Source organism: Erythrolamprus reginae, chromosome 1, assembly GCF_031021105.1.
Source record: "Erythrolamprus reginae isolate rEryReg1 chromosome 1, rEryReg1.hap1, whole genome shotgun sequence".
In the NCBI taxonomy this organism is placed as follows: domain Eukaryota; kingdom Metazoa; phylum Chordata; class Lepidosauria; order Squamata; family Dipsadidae; genus Erythrolamprus; species Erythrolamprus reginae.
The window spans coordinates 160,791,710-160,811,251 of record NC_091950.1 but is presented as its reverse complement, the minus strand read 5'-3'; the positions used below and the strand labels follow the sequence as shown (position 1 = coordinate 160,811,251).

The following is a 19,542-nucleotide window of genomic DNA, read 5'->3' as shown; positions in this document are numbered from 1 at the left end:
TCTCCTCTCCCCTCTCTACTTACCTCTCCTCCCTTTTCCTCTCCTCCTCTCCCCCTCCTCTCCCTTCTCCTCCACTTCCCTCTCCTTCACTTTCTCCTACTCATCTCCTCCCATCCACTTCCCTCTCTCATTTCCCCTCTCTATTTCCTTCTTCTTCTGTCTCCTTCCTTCTCCTCTTCCCTTAGCCTTTCCCCTCCATTCCATTCCACTTCCCCCTCTCTCTTCCTTTCTCCACTTCTCTTTCCTTCCATCTTTTTCTTTTTCTTGTTGTATAAAAGTTTCCATTTCCCTACCAAGTACAGTGTATTTTCTAGGTACCGTCTCTTTCAAATATAATTATTACGTTTTCTTTAAATTCCATTAGAACAAAACAAACTTAATATCTACACAAACACTGTGTTGGTAACAGTAATAATCATAGTTATAGTAACATATTGATAATATTTCTTTGTGTTAATAATTTTTCATTATTTGATTAATCATTCTCTTAACCCTTTAGTTTCTATCTTTTACTTCTATTCTCTAATTATTGATAGACACATCTGGTTATCCTTCAATTTCGAATCTGTTCACTTCTTAAATGTTGTTATATAGAGATATTACTTTTCTTGTAAAAGGGGGGAAAGCTGGTGATCAGTACCCTTATACCCATTTAAATGGGGGAAGATAGATTGGGAAAGATGTTACATTTGCTGCACGTTTTTCTTTTCTGTAGTCTTTTATTTATTTATTTATTAGATTTGTATGCCGCTCCTCTCCGTAGACTCTTACTTAATGCCACCAAAAGCTGCTATTTAAACAAATCAATAAACGCTAAAATCCCAAAGTATGCAATTTGTATAATTGCCATAGCTGTTTTAGAAGTATATATATTTATATATATATTTATATTTATTAGATTTGCATGTGTCCCCCCCTCTGAAGTATTGTATATAATATTAGATGATCCACCATAAACTGTGTAACAAAAATTCTCTAAATTCTTTTCCGGTGCTTCCTTGCAAATGTGTTTGGCTAGGGCAGGGGTCGGCAACCTTAAACACTCAAAGCTGTTTGGACCAGTTTCAAACAGAAAAAAAACAACAACACCGTGAGCCACAAAACCCTTTTGACATCTAAACTGAAGATAACACTGCATATACCATTTTTATGCTATGTATATATAAAAAAACTATACTGTGTTGCATTTGTGAAATCAGTGAACTGCTACAGAGAAAACAAATTTTATTTCTGCTTGCAACAAAAACATTTTGAACTCTGGAAAAAAAGATGGTTTGAAAAGCTCAATAAATCGCTGCTGGCAAGTGTTGCACATTAGTGGTTGTGACGCATATTTTGAGTGACAGGGAGCCACAGGAGAGGGATGAAAGAGCCACATGTGGCTCTAGAGCCACGGGTTGCAGACCCCAGGGCTAGGGAGAACTGGAATGTATAAGCTGTATACATTCTGTGTGTGAAATTGTGCTTCAGTGTTTTAATTGCCTTTAATTTAGATTTCAAGGACCGTGTCAGCACATAATTAAAATGCATTTTATATTTAGAAATCATTTTGTTCTCTGAAGATGTTTAGATTTTGCTTCTCTGTTCATATGCAGGAAATTCACTACAGGTAGTCCTTGACTTACCGCCACAACTGAGCCTCAGATTTCCATTGCTAAGCAAGATAGAATCTAAGCGAATTTTGCCCATATTTTTTTTGCCCCTTGCCACAGTGATTAAGTGAATCACTGCAGTTGTAAAGTCAGTAACACAGTTGTTAAGTGAATCTGGCTTCTCCATTGACTTTGCTTGTCAGTAGATTGCCAAAGAATCCCAGGACACTGCAACTGCCATGAATATATATCAGTTGCCAAGCTCTGAATTTCAATAACATGACACAGGTATGCTGCAATGGCCGTAAGCAGTGATGGGCTCCTACGGGTATGGTCAGGTACACAGTAGCAGTAGCAAAATTTTAATTTTTTTTCTTTATTTCCCTTCTGGGCTCTGGCTATGTTTTTCCTATCGCAGTAAATGAGGTTGAATGTGTATAACTTTAGAAGAGCTGTGCATGTGTGTGTATGTGTACATACACTTTATATACAGTGATACCTCATCTTACGAACCTCTCGTCATACGAACCTTTCGAGATACGAACCCGGGGTTTAAGATTTCTTTGCCTCGTCTTAAAAACCCTTTCTGTCTTACGAACCTGAGCCCGGGTCCGTGGGCTCTCTTGCTGTGCTTGCGATCTCTGACTGCCGAAAGGATTCCCCTGCCTTGTGACCGTCACCGCCGGGATTCCCCATTTGCTTGCATGGGAATTCCCGGTCGGAATTCCCCGCCTCCTTTTGCTTGCACCTGAGGCGGGGAACACTAGAGCTGCCCCATTTCCCTGCCACTTTCCCTTCTAGCCCTCTGCTTCCTATGTTCCCTGCAGTCACCCCATCCTACTGCCAAAATCCCCCCATGCTTGCCACTTCCTTTGCCCCATCTCGCTGCTAAAATCACCATTCCAAAAGCTTCCTATCTTGCCCCGAATTCCTCCAAAAATCGCCATTCCAAAAGCTTCCTATCTTGCCCTGAATTCCCCCCAAAATCGCCATTCCAAAAGCTTCCTATCTTGCCCTGAATTCCTCCAAAAATCGCCATTCCAAAAGCTTCCTATCTTGCCCTGAATTCCTCCAAAAATCGCCATTCCAAAAGCTTCCTATCTTGCCCTGAATTCCTCCAAAAATCACCATTCCAAAAGCTTCCTATCTTGCCCCGAATTCCTCCAAAAATCGCCATTCCAAAAGCTTCCTATCTTGCCCTGAATTCCCCCCAAAATCGCCGGCGTCAGCCTTCGTTAGGACCTCCATTCCTTGCTTCTCCTTCCGTCCGTCTCCACTCTGCTAGCCTTCACTTTGTCCGCCTGCCGCTTTTTCTTTAAGCCTTAAAGTTTGGATTTTCCTAATGGGTTTGCACACATTATTTGCTTTTACATTGATTCCTATGGGAAACAATGTTTCAGCTTATGAACTTTTCACCTTACGAACCTAGTCCCAGAACCAATTAAGTTTGTAAGACAAGGTATCACTGTAGTAGATAATCAGGGTGGGCTACTGCCCGGATGGGGGGGGGGGGAACGCAGTGGGGTAGCGAAAATGGATCTCCACCACAATTTGCACTGAAAGATGTTGAAACAAAATGCACAGTGTGGTAGTAAAAATTTTGGTAGCCCATCACTGGCCGTAGGTCATTTTTTTCAGTGCCGTTGTCATTTCAAATGTTCACTAAATGAATGGTTGTAAGTCATGGATTACCTGTATTGCCTTTTAAATTGTTTTAAAGAAATACTTTTCCAGTTTCATTTTATTTCCTCTTAAGAGGTAAACATAGATCCCAAATTTTAGCTGAGGTACAAATAGTAGTCTAGTGATTCTAATTAGCTCAATAATATAGATGAACAGGAATAAACTGTACTGAGTTTCAAGCTTATAAACTCCAGCTGTCCTATATTTCCCTTATAGCAGTGGTCTCCAACCTTTTTGGCACCAGGGATTGGTTTCGTGGAGAACAGTTTTTCCACGGACCAGGAGGGCACAGTTTTGGTTTTGCTTGCTTCCTTGCCGCTCATCTCAAGCTGTGCAGCCTGGTTACTAACGGGCCACAGACCAGTACTGATCCTTGGTCCCAGAGCATTGGGACCTCTACCTTGTAGGATAGTTCCCAGAATATTTTGAAGTGCTGTCCCTACTGTATATAGCAGGGGTAGGCAAAGTTGGCTAACATGCTTGGCTCAGGAATCCACAAGTCATGGAAGAGCCAACTTTGCCTACCCCTGCTATATACAAAGTCTCAGTTTTGCATTGGGATTCTTCTTAATCTGGAAGATAGTTTTGATAACTGAATTCTTGATCATATGTAGTTTGTGTGTTCAGATAGTGACTTTGGCAAGGGGTACCTTTATGCTGTGTAAGACTTCATTTGTACCTTTTTCCAATCTGGTGTCATGTGTGATGACCTGGGGTATGGCACAGAGGCAACACAGTCAACTGGCAATTCAATAAAACTGCCTCTATTGCTCCAAATTTTCCCAAACAGTCCCACCTTTCTGGCAAGTCCCAGAGCAAAGTGATCACACACACACACACACACGCACCTCTAGCACCCTTTGGCTGCAAGTACTCCAGCACAACGCTGTGAATATTTATTTTTATTTATTTTATTTATTCATTTGTCTAATATACAAATACATAGGAAGAAAGATAGACATGTGATAGTATAAAAGAGGGTGAAAGTAAACTTAGAGGAGAGGATATATGAAAGGAAGAGAATATATAGGGTAGTTGAAAGAAAGTAAAGACAATTGGACAGGGGATGAAAGGTACACCAGTGCACTTATGTACGCCCCTTACTGGCCTCTTAGGAACCTGGAGAGGTCAATCGTGGAGAGTCTAAGGGAGAAGTGATGGGGGTTAGGGGTTGACACAATTGAGTCCGGTAATGAGTTCCACGCTTTGATAACTCGGTTGTTGAAATCATATCTTTACAGTCAAGTTTGGAGCGGTTCGTATTAAGTTTGAATCTGTTGCATGCTCTTGTGTTATTGCGGAATACAGTGGTTGCAAAGCAAGAAATCCAGCAGGGCAAGTCAGTGAGTCCAGGAAGTAAAGGAACTACTCCAGGAAGCCAGAAAGAAAGCAAGAAATCCAGAAAACGTCAAACAGCAGCAACAGCACTCATCCCTGTTTGTTCCTGACAAACAAATGCCTCTCCCCCACAGCATCTCCTTAAGTCTCAGTCCCCAAGTGTGCCTTATGATGGGAGGCGGGGTGCTCTCTGCCTGAATTGTCGGGGTCAGTCTGTGCTGTTCATGCTTTCTCTCCACTCTCGGTGCTCGAGGATCAGGAGGTGGTGGTCCTTGCTGATCGCCACAGCTCTGTCTCTCATGTCTTAAAGTTGCCAAGGTTGGAGACCTCTGCCATAAAAAGTGAATTAAGTTACGAAAGAGTGAGACTGAAAGCGGGACTATAACTCTCCACCTCCTGGCTTCTGGCCTGATGCCGTAATCACTAGACCAAACTGGCCTGATTAAAAATGGCTTATTTTCCAAGTACCAAGTTGAAATATGATAGCCACATTTACATTTTGCACACTTAGCAGAATGGTTTTCTTTCCCACATAATAAGCACCCAGTGGCCTGTCTTTCAGAGCACATTTCCTTTAAATTCATCAACCAAATCCTGCACAGTTCAGTGGATTTCACTTGCTCTCTACTTTTTTCTTGTGCTTCTGATTTCCAAAGTGAATCGCTTTGCAGATCTGTTCCTCATGCTTCATCTTCCTGAGTTCCCAGTTCTATTGCCTGTTTGAGATTTTCATGAAAGTCTTCAGCATGGAATCCAGATTTCTTAACATCATATCATATGACTATCACCTCCCCAAATCTAGGTTGCTTTTGGGCTTCCTTTAGTCATAAACAACTCCTCTGTGACATATATTTTCTTTCTAAAGCCCTGGCCAGAACCTTTGACTGATCATATTTCTCATTGGCCTTGCAATTACTAAGGCTAATTCCTTGACCAGTCCACATGGTTCTTTTAAAGTACATCTTGAAATTGTCATTTCCTAGTAAGGCAGATATGGTATTCCGTCCAATATAGAAGGACACAACCAGCTTTCTGGCACATTTGACAAGAACATAACCTCAAGTGTCTCCCAGAATAGAATGATTGCAGTATACAAACCAGAATAAATACTATATTTTTCTTCATAATCTCAGACTAAGGTTAATGAGACTACATTACTAATATATGTGAATAGAATGTGGCCTGATTCACAAAGCATATTGAATTTTTTTTTTTAATGGTGAAACCAGCCTTTATGATTTCTCAATTATGGTTTATGATATTTATAACCTTAATTTTATGTATGGCTCTGATTATGCCTCTGACTGCAGAGGTCACTTGGCAATTGGCAATACAGTACTTAGAATGTTGGGTAGCTGCATCTAGATGTGGCTCATTCTATAAACCATGGTTAAAACAGTTTAGCTGCATCTAGATGTGGCTCATTCTATAAGCCATGGTTAAAACAGTTCAGCTGCATCCAGATGTGGCTCATTCTATAAACCATGGTTAAAACAGTTTAGCTGCATCTAGATGTGGCTCATTCTATAAACCATGGTTAAAACAGTTTAGCTGCATCTAGATGTGGCTCATTCTATAAGCCATGGTTAAAACAGTTCAGCTGCATCCAGATGTGGCTCATTCTATAAACCATGGTTAAAACAGTTTAGCTGCATCTAGATGTGGCTCATTCTATAAGCCATGGTTAAAACAGTTCAGCTGCATCCAGATGTGGCTCATTCTATAAACCATGGTTAAAACAGTTTAGGAAAGGGACACAATCTGAGATTCAATTGCTGCATATGTTCCCTGAAAACCTCGAATACAGACCCTTTAATTGTAACAGAAGGAAGAAATGATCAAATATGCAATTAGGGAGTAATCACATTAATGATGCATAATTTTAATTGCATTTAAATAAAGTAATAGTAGAATCTGAATGAAGATGGCAACAAATAAGTATAATTAATAAATAAGGGTATGTTTTTTATCTGAACTTACTGCCTTTTGGCTTGCTGCTCCTGTATGCCCAAAGTATACAAGCATTGCTCTAGCACAGTGTTTCCCAACCGTGGCAACTTGAAGATATCTGAACTTCAACTCCCAGAATTCCCCAGCCAGTGAATGCTGGCTGGGGAATTCTGGGAGTTGAAGTTCAGATATCTTCAAGTTGCCAAGGTTGGGAAACACTACTCTAGCACTAGAAAAATAGTATTTGCCAGAGAAAGTTGCAGCACACGTTGATTGAAATCTTCATTTATTTTTAAACCAGTGTGACTGGTTTAATTTCAAATATTTATTACAGTGTAAAGGTTTAAGCTAAACCAAAATAACACATTTTATGGAAAAGGAAACAAAAAAGGAGAGGAAAAGTATAAGTATTAGGGGAAAGAGAGTATTAAATAGTCCTTTAAGATAACAGGACTAGTGATGTTAGGCTTTCTAAATAATTCACTGATGGCAAAATAAAACCCTTGTCTGGGATGTTTTGAAAAGGAGCATGTGCAGGGAGTCTCCAGTAGTGCCAAGACAGAATGCTAATCAGTAAGAAATGTGTCTTTTGTTAAGAGAATTCTAGCAGGTTTTAAAAATATTTTTGCTTCTTCTGCCATCTAAATATTGCCACCCTTATTTATCTGCTAATTTGTTACTGGATTTATCTTCACAGACATGTTTTCCAAAACCCTTATTGCTTGCCGTATGGGGGAAAAAAGAGAATCATGTGGCAATTTCTTATCATGAATACATTTAATTTTTATAAGTGATTGTATCCCAAAACTTTACATGGCTCACCATGTCCCAGAGTAATCAGCCCTGGAATCTGCAGCAGTATACTTTATTTATTTAACACGTTATTCACTATAAAATAGCATGCTGCCTGTAAACAATTAGAAACTCATAGTCAAGAGTAGCAGTGTCAGCCATATGGGTATTTGCATAAAAGGTAACTCCATAACATATGCTATAGTTTTACAGTCGATCACGACATATACTTTGAGGTAGTTTTTTCCCCTACATGTTGTATTGTTTGATAGAAGGACATGTTTCACATTTCAAAGAACACACTTCCGTCAACCTACATTTCACAAATCCAAAATACTATTAATGTCAGGTTTGTTACAGTATGATTACTTTCAATATTTGTAACTTGATAACTGATGTACACGTAAGATTTTTATCTAAGGCTATAATCTGATTTCTACAGTATGTTGCAGGGATCATTTGTTTTTTTAAAAAGCACCATAACATCATTTATTCCACTTGCATGAGGCAGAATTGTGAAAAATTCTAGAGAAAACTCTTTCTCTCCTCCCTCCCCTTTCTCATTTCAAATAATGTGATTTCTCCTCTAAATCCAATCATGGAATAGTCCATCTTTTCCACAAAATGTTTTCTTCCCCTCCCTGAGTTGAATATAAGAGTGAAGATATAAAAACCTTTGAAGCTAAAATCTGTTCCTTCTTTTGGCTTGAAAATCTTGGTTTCAAAGGTCTCCTTCACTATTTTTAAAATTAAATAATGGTAAACCTCAGGCTTTCCTACTCAAATATTTTATTTCTTTAAAAAAAAAAAATTTATTGTTGTTTTTTTAAAAGACAAACAAAAACAAACAACATTAAACACTCAAGGAGATACCATTGCTCTGCTTGTCATAGAAGTCTAACTAATACAAAAAACAAAAACCTAACTGTGGTCCTGATCAATACAGAAATATCACACGTATTCATTACATACTTGTTAAATTTAACTCTATATTCTTATGTTAATTAAATTTCTTTATCTATAAAATGCTTATTCAAAAAATAGAATACAGTAAATAACACATCTAACTTTATCATACTATGAACAAAAAGAAAAAAAAGAATAAAAATTCTATGTTTATGTTATTTTAAAACTGTTTCACTCTATCTTATAAAATTTCAAAATAATAAATTCAAATAGTTCTAGATTCTTATTTATTTAATTTTTAATACTATTTTTAAAGTTCTACCATTTGTATACTTTATCCCATATTTTATAAAATTCTGTTTCAACTTGGTTATTCAAACGTTTTGTCATCATGTCTAGTTCTGCACATTCCATAATTTTTTTAAATAGTTCTGCATCCTTTGGTATTTCCTTTTCTTTCCATTTCTGTGCAAATGTAATTCTTGCCGCAACCAATATATGTATTATTAAGTAATACATTTCTTTTTTATACTTAATGTTTGAAATACCCAATAGAAAAAATTCAGGAGATTTATTAATCTTCTCCTTTGTTATTTCATTTATCCATTTCTCTATTTTGTTCCAGAAGAAATAAAATATTTGCAACAAAACAACAACAAATATTTTATTTCTTCTGGTCTCTGAATTCTGATTGGCCATGTGCCATAAGTCATTTTCCACTCCTACTGACTGCATAGATTTGTCTGTTCTTCTACGGGTCAATGTAGCTTCAACTTTTTCGAAAGTATATTCAGCAGTAGTGTACCTGAGGCTATCCACGTTGCTGCCGGCCATCCTCTTCTATTTCCTTCCACATTTCTCTGCCTCAGAGAACTAGGTCCTTCCATAATATGTTCACTATTTAATTTGAGATAAGTCATTTATGCCTCAAGTTGAATAGCAGTCTCTTTCCTTGAAGATCAGTTAACATTTTGAATTATGGTTCATTTTTCAGCTTGTCATATATTCATTACACTTATTGTGCACTTTTGGTTATTAGAAGCACAATTAGACTAAATGCCAATGCAGATAGTCCTCGACTTATAACCTCAATAGAGCCCAAAGCACTTGTTAAGTCAATTTTGTCACATTTTACGATCTTCTTTACCACCGTTGTTAAGTGAATCATTGCAGTTGTTAAGTTAATAACACAGTTGTTTAGTGAATCTGGCTTCCCCATTGACTTTGATCCCAGGATACTGCAACTGCCATAAATATGAGTCAGTTGCCAGGCAATCTGAATTTTGATCACATGATTATGGGGATGCTGCAGTTGTAAGTGTGAAAAACGATCATAAGTCACTTTTTTCAGTGTTATTGTAATTTCAAATAGTCACTAAATGAACTGTCATAAGTAGAGGACTACCTGTATACATAAAAATACAATATTAAAGACATAAAGTTATTTCCAATATCAGTTAGAACTTGCAACTAGAAGAAAATTACAGTTACTACATTTTTTTTTCCTTAAGAGTTTTTTTTCATTGGGAACTATTATCTCTCTGAAAAATAAGAGAGTAAAGTACACTTGGAGACCAGATTTAAAGGCAGATAGCAGATAATTTAAAAAAAATTGTGAAAAACTGGTTTTTCTCTTAAACGTTTGGTTATCAGTTGTGGTATTTCCAACCCCTCCAATATATAAGCTCAAAATTATATTTTCTCATAAAGCACACTCTTAATTGGTTTTGTCTGAAAATGAGATGAGCACCATTCAAAACAGTTAATAAAGTCCAGTTAATTTCAATTTCTTAAACAGTGACAATGGTTCTGTATTTTCAAAACTGCCACTACTGATAACCAAATATTATGTTTTCTCTTGTTGTGAGCCACTCCGAGCCCTCAAATCAAATCAAATCAAATCAAATATAAACAAACAAACAAATAAATAAATAAATAAATAAATAAATGATATGTTGTGAGCCGCCCCGAGTTCTTGGAGAGGGTGGCATATAAATCCAACAAATAAATAAATAAATAAATAAATAAAATAAATTTAAGAGAAACATCAGTTTTTCACAAATTTATTTCTGATTATCTGCTATCTGCTTGTCAAATCTGATCTCTAAGTGTACTTTAATCTCTATTTTTCACAGAGATAACACTTCCCAATGAAAAAAAGTCTTAATGAAAGAAAATATAGTAACTGTAATTTTCTTCTAATTGCAAGTTCTAATTCGATATTGGAAATAACGTTATGTCTTTAAAATTATATTAAAAGTAATAATATTATAATAATAATAATAATAATTTATTCGATTTGTATGCCGCCCCCCTCTGAGGTCTCAGAGCGGCTTGTGTTTGACAGTAAATATATATGTTAGCATGGAAACATACATGTATCTTATTTGTCATTTAACGACACTTTCTCGTTTATTTAACAATACTTTCTATTTTTATTCTTAGGTGAGAAACCATTTCGATGTGATGAATGTGGCATGAGATTCATACAGAAATATCACATGGAAAGACATAAGAGAACTCATAGTGGAGAGAAGCCTTATCAGTGTGAATATTGCTTTCAGGTAATTAGAAAGAAAAAAAGAAAGATACAGTAAAAATGGTCAGAACCATTTGATTAATATGACTGCACGTAATTCATCTCGATTGGTATATCGGGATAATAAATATAAGCAAAGTGATGAAAGTGTACAGGTAGCGTAGGTAGTCCTCATTTAATATTCATTTGGTTACTGTTCAAAATTTTAATACTGCTGAACGAGGGGTATTTATTTAAAAGGGACCACATATCCTGTGTTCATGTGATTAACATTTGTGATCTTCATTGCCAGCTTTCCACAAGCAAAATCAATGGGGAAGCTGTGTTTAAGTCACAAATGCAATGGCATGGAACCCCTATTGTAAATAGGCATGGCCACATGTTATCCCTTATGAATTGTGTTACTTAGTAACAGAGTTCCCAGTCCCAATTATTATTGGTAAGCAAGGACAAACTCTATTATAGTAGGTGATGTTAACGTGTGTCTTGTAGAAGAGAAGCACATTTATTATTATGTTATTTAATATAATTTTTAATTTAATTTTTCAAAACCTTTACCTGAAACTGGTTGAATGATCATTCAACAAGGAAAAACATAAACCCTTTATATAAACCCTCAAGGAACCATGATTTTAGCTGCAATAAAAGTGAGAGCAGAGACTCTGAGATAAATGTATTGCTGAACCAAATTAAAGGGTTAAATTTTGTAATAACGTAAATTGTTTTTAACATAAATCCTGAGCCATATCTTTTGACATATGGGAGTTTCTCACTGTAATTTCTGTTTCTGATGCCATTCTGCAGTTTTTAAAATTATCTTGTTAGCAAAATGACTTTTGAAGACTTTCGCATGTCAAAAAATAAATTGGCCAAAAGTTTGTTTCTTTTTTCTCCTCTAATCCAAACATGTTCCCTGTAGTTCTTCTCAAGGACTGATCGTGTACTGAAACACAAACGCATGTGCCATGAAAACCGTGACAAGAAACCCAATAGAAGTGCCACCAAAGTTGGCCTTTTGGCTCCTGATGATGAGCAAGGCTTCCCTATATCTTTGAAAGACTGTTCTTTACCAAAAAAGAAGAGGCAAAAAACTGAGAAACTGAAATCTTCTGGGATGGATAAAGAAACTGGGACAGACAAGTCTGAACATAAGAAAGATAAGAATGATTTCCTGCCATTGTATGCTGGCAGTACTAAAATAAAGGATGAATATATGGTGGCAGAATACGCAGTTGAAATGCCCCATTCTTCTGTCACCGGAGGGCATTTGCAGGAAGCCAATTCCGGAGAAATACACCCACCTAAGCTAGTGCTCAAAAAAGTTAACAGTAAGAGAACCCTCAAGCAGCCACTAGAGCAGAGTCAAACCATTTCATCCCTAGCTTCTTACGAAGACAGCAAGGTTTCAAAATACGCCTTTGATCTTGTGGATAAACAAGGCTTACTGGATGCTGAAGGCCACACCGATATTGACCAGGTTGATTCTTTACAGGAAGGTCCCAGTAAACCCGTCCACAGCAGCACAAACTATGATGACGCAATGCAGTTTTTAAAGAAGAGGCGGTATCTCCAAGCAGCTAATAGTAACAGCAGAGAATATGCTTTGAATGTTGGCACTATTGCTTCACAGCCATCGGTCACCCAAGCGGCTGTTGCAAGCGTGATAGATGAAGGTAGCACGGCGTCGATATTGGATACATCAGCACTGAACGTGGAGATTAAAGGAAACCATGACAAAAGTGTCATTCCAGATGAGGTACTTCAGACTCTTTTAGACCATTATTCCCATAAAGCCAACGGCCAGCATGAAATTGCTTTCAACGTGGCTGATACTGAAGTGACTTCCAGCATATCCATAAATTCTTCTGAGGTCTCAGAGGTGACGCAAACGGAAAACGTTGGGACAAGTTCTCAAGGCTCCTCCTCTGATAAAGCCAGTATGTTACAGGAATATTCCAAGTTTTTGCAGCAAGCTTTGGACAGGACGAGCCAAAATGATGCCTATTTGAACAACACAAGCCTTAATTTTGTAAACGACAACCAGACTCTTACAGGGCAACCAGCATTCTCTGCTATTGACAAACAGGTCTACGCATCTATACCTGTTAACAGTTTCCGATCAGGAATGAACTCTCCCTTGAGAACAACTCCAGACAAGTCTCACTTTGGACTTATAGTTGGCGATTCCCAGCACTCTTTTCCCTTTTCAGGTGATGAGGCAAATCACTCTTCATCCTCCTCCACCCAGGACTTCTTGGAACAAGTGGCCTCTCAGAAGAAGGCAGAGGCCCAGCCTGTCCATCAAGCGTATCAGATAGGCTCCTTTGAGCAACCCTTCAGGGCTCAGTACCATGGAGCAAGAGCTGGATTATCATCTCAGTTTAATACTGCTAATGGACAAGTGAACCTGCGGGGACCGGGGGCAAGTGCTGATTTCCCAGAATTTCCTTTGGTGAATGTAAATGATGCTCGGGCAGGGATGAACTCATCCCCTGATGCAACAACAGGCCAAACATTTGGCTAAGAAAACCTGTAGAAATAACATTGGCACTTTACCACAGGTCTGTTGAGAATGAGTGTCTTCTGTATAAGATGGCTTCTATACAGATTGAAGGCCTTGTGTTATAATGAAAAAAAGTAAGCTGGTACAGCATATTAATACTTACATTTTTTTCAATTAATTGTCATTCTTTTTGAATTGCCTTATAAGTGGGTGCCCACTGAGAAGGCAGGTGGCTGTTTCCTTTTTTTTTTTTTGGAGATCAGGAATTTGCTGTGTTGAGATTGATTTTTTTAAAAAAAATGAAGCAAACCAAAAACAAATAATCCAGTTAAGATATTTCTCCCTTAATAAATTACTAGTTTGGTTAACTTTGATTATTTGGGAGAGAACGATCATTATGAAATTATTCATATTGCATTTGCTAATTAGTCTAGTTATTGCACTTCATCAGGGAATATGAATAAGCTGTACAAATCCAAAAGTTTAAATGTCAGGAGATTGTAGCTAGAAGCTACAAAGCATTTTTTTTGGGGGGGGGGGGGGGGGGGAGTTATTTTTAAAATGCTCTGTTAAATTCACATAATCACCCTTTTATTGGTTTCCTGTAATAACTTTAATGAAAATAATGATGTTTGCTAGACACATTTTCCTATTTAAATGTTTAATTAATTAATTAATTAAAATTTATTTAAAAGCTAAGACCCTATTATTCATGCATTTAAATTTTAATTAAGTTTTACCAGTGATGACAGTTAATGAGATGGTTAGATTTTAGCTAAATGCTTTGCAGTCTATGTTCCCCGTTTTGTAATGTTATATAAATGATAAAACTCCAGGATTTAAAATTTAACTGTATATCATCCTACAAATTTGCAATAATTAACATTAGAGCACTTAGATCCTTCCTCATATTTCTTCTTTAAAAAAAATATTCAAAAACTATTTTTAAGATTTAGGCTCATTATCCAGCATTATTTTCACTTCACATTGTAGAATTTTTTTTAAATTAACAGTGAAAATAAAGGGGATGCCTTAACATCCACAGAATTAGATTTTGTTTATCCAAAAACTCTTGGCACTTCAGCTTGTTAGATACTTTAAACTTTCTCTAAAGCAGTTATTCTTGCTGCACTTCTTAACCTGGATGAGTAATTTCACTGTAGTTTTGCCAGCCAAGGCTGGTGAACAGTGTCAGTGACAGACAGCTATACAGTTCTTATTTTAATATATTTCATACATAATAAAGTGTAAATTTTATCCCTTTTCCATTTTCACTGTAAAATTATCCTCAGTTAAACAGTGTGCTGCAACAATTCTATATACACTTTTTAAAATGGCATGGTTTTACTTAACATAAATGTTGGGATAATTTAACCCTTTTTAAAACTGAAAAAATAGATTTTTATTTCAGCCTGTAACAGAAAAAATATTTTATTCTTTTCATGAAATTCTATTCTATGTATCCATTAATAGAAAACTTTAGGTAGCATTACTGAAATGATGGGTGCTTCTCTTTCCCAAATAAAAAATATTTCAGATAGGGAAGAAGGGAGCACATATTATTTTAAGATATATTCCTTGCCAGTGACTCTCACAAAACCTAAAAATTTGGTTAGGAAAAAAAATCCAGGGTAATTGTGATTTTTGATTAAAGATAGCCTCATTGGCAATTTCCCCCCTCCTTTTTCTTCTTTGATTTTTAGTATTTTGATATTTACTATTTTGATATTTCCTTCTTCTATTTCTTCTTTGATATTTAGTAGAATATCAAAGCCATTGTATATTTATCTGAAGTTCTGGATGGCAAGATAATCTATTTAAAGCTACTAGATTCATAGTCTCAACATTCATCATGCATTCTTTTCAATCACAGGTGAATGCATCACATTTTCCTCTACACAATGCTTATAAATTTAAATACCTGATTAAACAACCCCAATAATGATGCAATTATACACAGATACTTCTAAAGAATTAGTCTTCTGTTTTTCCATTTGCTAGTTATATCTCTGCCCTCATAAATATGTTAATTTAAGTACCGGTAAGGATTTCCAGCACAATATTTCAGTGTCCCCCTATTTAGTTAATAGTAGATTATGCCCCAGTGAGGTAAGCAAGATTGGAAATTAATACAATGTAGACATGTTTAGAAGCTGGACTTAAAAGCTAGAAAAGTTTGAAGCCATTTGCAGATAGCCAAGAGGTGTGTGGAGCCAATGTCTTTTAAGAAAATGTAGGTGTTTACGTCATATGAACATACCCAATATGAAAAAAATGAATATTGTAAAGAGAGGCAGAGAATGAATTCTAGCAGGTATCCACATTGTTTTAGGTGTCTGGCTACTAAACATGCACATACTTGATTTTGATGGCTTCTTGAGATGCATTGAGGGAAGTTATTCCATAGCATTGTTAAATCTGCAGCATGCTCTAATTGAAGAAGGGGTACTTTAGCAAGAAATGTTTGAACCCAAAATGGCATAGAAGGAGTGTGCATGAAAATACCTCATGTATGAGTAGAAGCCTTAGCCTTGGTATTTGTCATAAAAATGACTTTTTATCTAAAAGCAGTTTTCTAAATTAACTAGGATGGGGTAATTTCACAGGTCTATTTCATGCCTACAGTACTACTAATGCTGTATTTTGCTAGAATAAAGTTTTATTACATTTTATTTAGGACATTTTATCTACGGTCCTAAAATCCTGTTAAATTCAACAGTATATTTACAGTTCGGGTTGATTATCCTTTGGTGTCAGCCTTTAATGGAAATATGCTGCTTAATTTTAAAAATTTCTTATTGTCTCAGTCTTCAGTAGATCATATTTGGATATATGCTGGATCTCAAAGTTTTTCTTTTTTTAAAAAAAATGTAAATGAAGGAATTGGTTTTTGATTTAGAGCTGAAATAGCAACCTTATCATTTGGGTTGGGGGCCTCAATGACTCAGGCTGATGAATTTAGCAGGAATGATTTATTTAAAGAGAAGCACCATGGTAAACTGTTTGAAAAACAGTTAGGATGATTTGTTTTTCATTTTTGTTAGATCACATTTGCATTTTTTGAAATTGGTCTAAAACTTTTAATATAGACTCCAAGGTAAAGCAGGTTGCCACAATATTTCAAGAGAACCAGAAATTTGTTGAAACCTAAAATGTTTTTGTAATTTCTGTGGAATTTCTGATAATTTCCAAGCTGGTTTTTCCCTTGTTGCTCTTGAGTGGTGTAAAGTCATGTAGTAGAGCTAAAACTATGACTGTAACTTTAGCCAAGCATATTGCAAAGAATTTATGTAAGTGCTACAAACTAAGTGGACAAAATGAATGAAATACAGTATAATGTCATATGCTTGCTTTTTTCCTTTATTTATTTTGTGATTTTTAAAGGGGGATTCAAATCAATAGTGTGAACTAATACGTTTTAATGATAGCTTTTGGATTTTATTTCCATAGTTTTGGGATTGTCTTCAGAAATAGCTCCACTTGGATACATACAACATATGTTCCACGTTTCCTCCGATTATTTTTAATGATGTGTGTAACACGTTTCATGAATATTTGAAGAAGATCCAGAGTGGATCCAAGATCAGCCTGCTTGAATATTTCAGTATTAACTTGCTTTGTATTTGTAAATTTGCAACCTAAAATTTTGTCGGGTAGAAATTCTTACTCAAGTTGCAGGGAGATATAGATATTAGAATATAGTTCAGAAATTTAGAAAACAGAAATGTGTTTGTGATCTGGGTATTTCATTTGGTAAAACCTCATGTAATTTTTCCAGTTGATGAAATTATTAATAAAAACTATGTTTATATTTTCTTAAATTCTGCTCAACAGAAGCCTTGCAACTTTTTGAAATGCTTTTAATTTCTATTCATGCATGCTTTTAGGTATGGAGGACTTTTATCTATTATTTTTGCATGCAAGGAGGATGTCCTGAGGAAGTATTACAATGAATGAAAAGCAACATTGTGTTAAATTTAGCTTCCATTATTTTTCAATTAGTTTGTTTCAGGGAAGTTTTCTAATTGATTTTGCTATACATATAGAAATCATTGTTTTTCTTTTCAAATTATAATTAAAAGAGAGAGAAAGTTCTTTTGGTAGTAGACACAAATTGAAGCAAGCAATTTTCTCTGATTTGTTTCTTGCATTCTTTACCCCAGTACATGAAAAAAATAGAAATATGTAAATGTTTATTTTATTTTTTTATGCAATATTGTTCTGTAAATATGAGTTATTAAATAAGGATGTACCTATGATTGAATCTTTTGATTCTGCACAGTTAAGAGTTTATATATAAAATATAAATGTGTCTTGACAATCAAGGACTTTACTGTCAGTCTTCCTTTATGATGTTTTATTAATGTTATGCATTCCATTTGTTAGACTTGAGTACCAATGTGGGAATTTGTATTGTCTGTAAAGTATGTAATGTTTTTACAGCTTGTTTTTAAACTAAAAAGGAAAAAAAAGAACCTTGTATATAAACAGATCATAGTACTGCTTTATATCAGGAGGCATATGATGTACTGTATGTAAGCAATAATGCCTAACCATGCTAACTGTACAAGTAGCATAAGGATAGTTCCAAAAACTGTTTGGGGAATTCAATAGTTTTGTTTAAGTTAATGTTTTTAATCAATAAATCCGACATTTTTTGTTTGTTTGAAGCATAATGTTGTTTTACACAGCACAATCAGAGTTGCAGTTTAGATCTGTACTGCACCTGCCCTACACATTCATTATGAAACTAATGGCTCAGTTGCACTTCTGTAAGAGGATGAAGACTACCCCAATGGAAGGAAGAAAAGACTTTTCTCCCACACCATTTCTGTGCCGATTGAACATATAAATATGCATCTCTATAAATCAGATTTGTGCAATACAAGGAAATAGTTCTCTTCCTATTGTACACTGCAGTTGAGCATTGAGTCATGGTTTATTTTTATAAAATTTCTTTTTGCTGTAGGAATTATCAGCTGATGAGATGAGCTTTATTTAATTCAAGTGAAAGAAATCAAAAAGTCAAACAGAAACTTAAGTTTGAACTGTGGTTTCAAGCTGTACAAAGTTGAATAACAGAATTATTTGAAAACTTGTTTCAGTGGAGGGGAAAAGATTTATAAATGTAAATGGCCTACATTTTATAGGAGGAAATGTTTTTAAATGCTAGTCATTTATATAATATGTGCTTTGAAGGAAATTGCTAGTTCACTTCTGTCACTTTTAGTACACTGGTATCTTTTTATATGTAATGTATGCTTTTTATTATTGTAGCAAATCATTTCAGTAGAAGGAATTTTTGCAACAGTATTTGGGAAAATTTTGTTGTTGGAAACCATACTGGATTTTGTCTGTGTAATTTTATCTTTATTTTAACAGTGTTGGGGAAAGAATCCTGGCATTCAAATAACTCCAACTTTAATTTTAGAGGGCAGCCAGTGAACCATGTTGTGTGATCTATAAATGGGTCCAGAAATAGGATAACTTTGGAAGAAAGTATAAAGTTATATTGTACAAACCATTAAAGAACTTGGACTCAAGAAAAGAACAGAATGCATTTTCTGATACAGTATTTGTTTTCCTGAAATCATATGCATCCTTAAAGTTTCAGTTCATAAAATCCCCTCTAATATCAATGAGTATCTATTTTAATGTTAACACAGTATTAGCATACAATAACAAATCTGTTTTACTGTTACTTATGATTTCATCAAAATCAATTAAATTCCCAGTTTGAATTTAAAAGTATGTTTAAATAATACAGACCATTTTGTATAAACCTTGAATCTATAAATTTGTGTAATTATTTTGTATTTGAAATAAATTAGGTGATGCAGGATTCCTGGAATATCAGGAATTTTGTGACGTCTGTGTGTTTCTGTGATGATTGTGTACATAAGTGGGTTACTTATTGGAAAAGTACAGGTTGTTGTAAGAAACAAAAGAAATATTAGTAAGCACTCTTGTATAATAATAATTGAATTTACCAAAACAGAGATTGTGCAATTCTTGAAGAAAGTGCCACATTTTCATGCAGTAATAGCCTCTCTCCCTCTCTCTTTCTCTCTCCCAGAATAAATTATCACAAGTGTCATTTCATTCATGTAATTTGCTCCAAATGATGTCATGCCTTCCGTTTTTGCTTCATTTATGTTTGTCTTTTCTTTTTTCTTTGTGCTTTAACAAATAAAACAATAAGCATAGTTTTTTTAAAAGATGATTTCTTAAATACAGCA

At 35.4% G+C, this 19,542-nt stretch overlaps 1 protein-coding gene across 3 annotated transcripts in view; it reads left to right on the top strand.

Annotated features, from left to right (window-relative positions):
- ZNF148 (zinc finger protein 148) overlaps positions 1-19,175 on the top strand; it is a 51,869-nt gene extending 32,694 nt beyond the window's left edge. For all 3 annotated transcript variants that reach the window (XM_070730480.1, XM_070730464.1, XM_070730473.1), the window contains exons 6-7: positions 10,707-10,825; positions 11,720-19,175. In XM_070730480.1, the coding sequence (XP_070586581.1) occupies positions 10,707-10,825; positions 11,720-13,324 (1,724 nt within the window). In that variant the 3' untranslated portion in view covers positions 13,325-19,175. The remainder of the gene's footprint in view (positions 1-10,706; positions 10,826-11,719) is intronic.
- Positions 19,176-19,542: the final 367 nt, after the last annotated feature.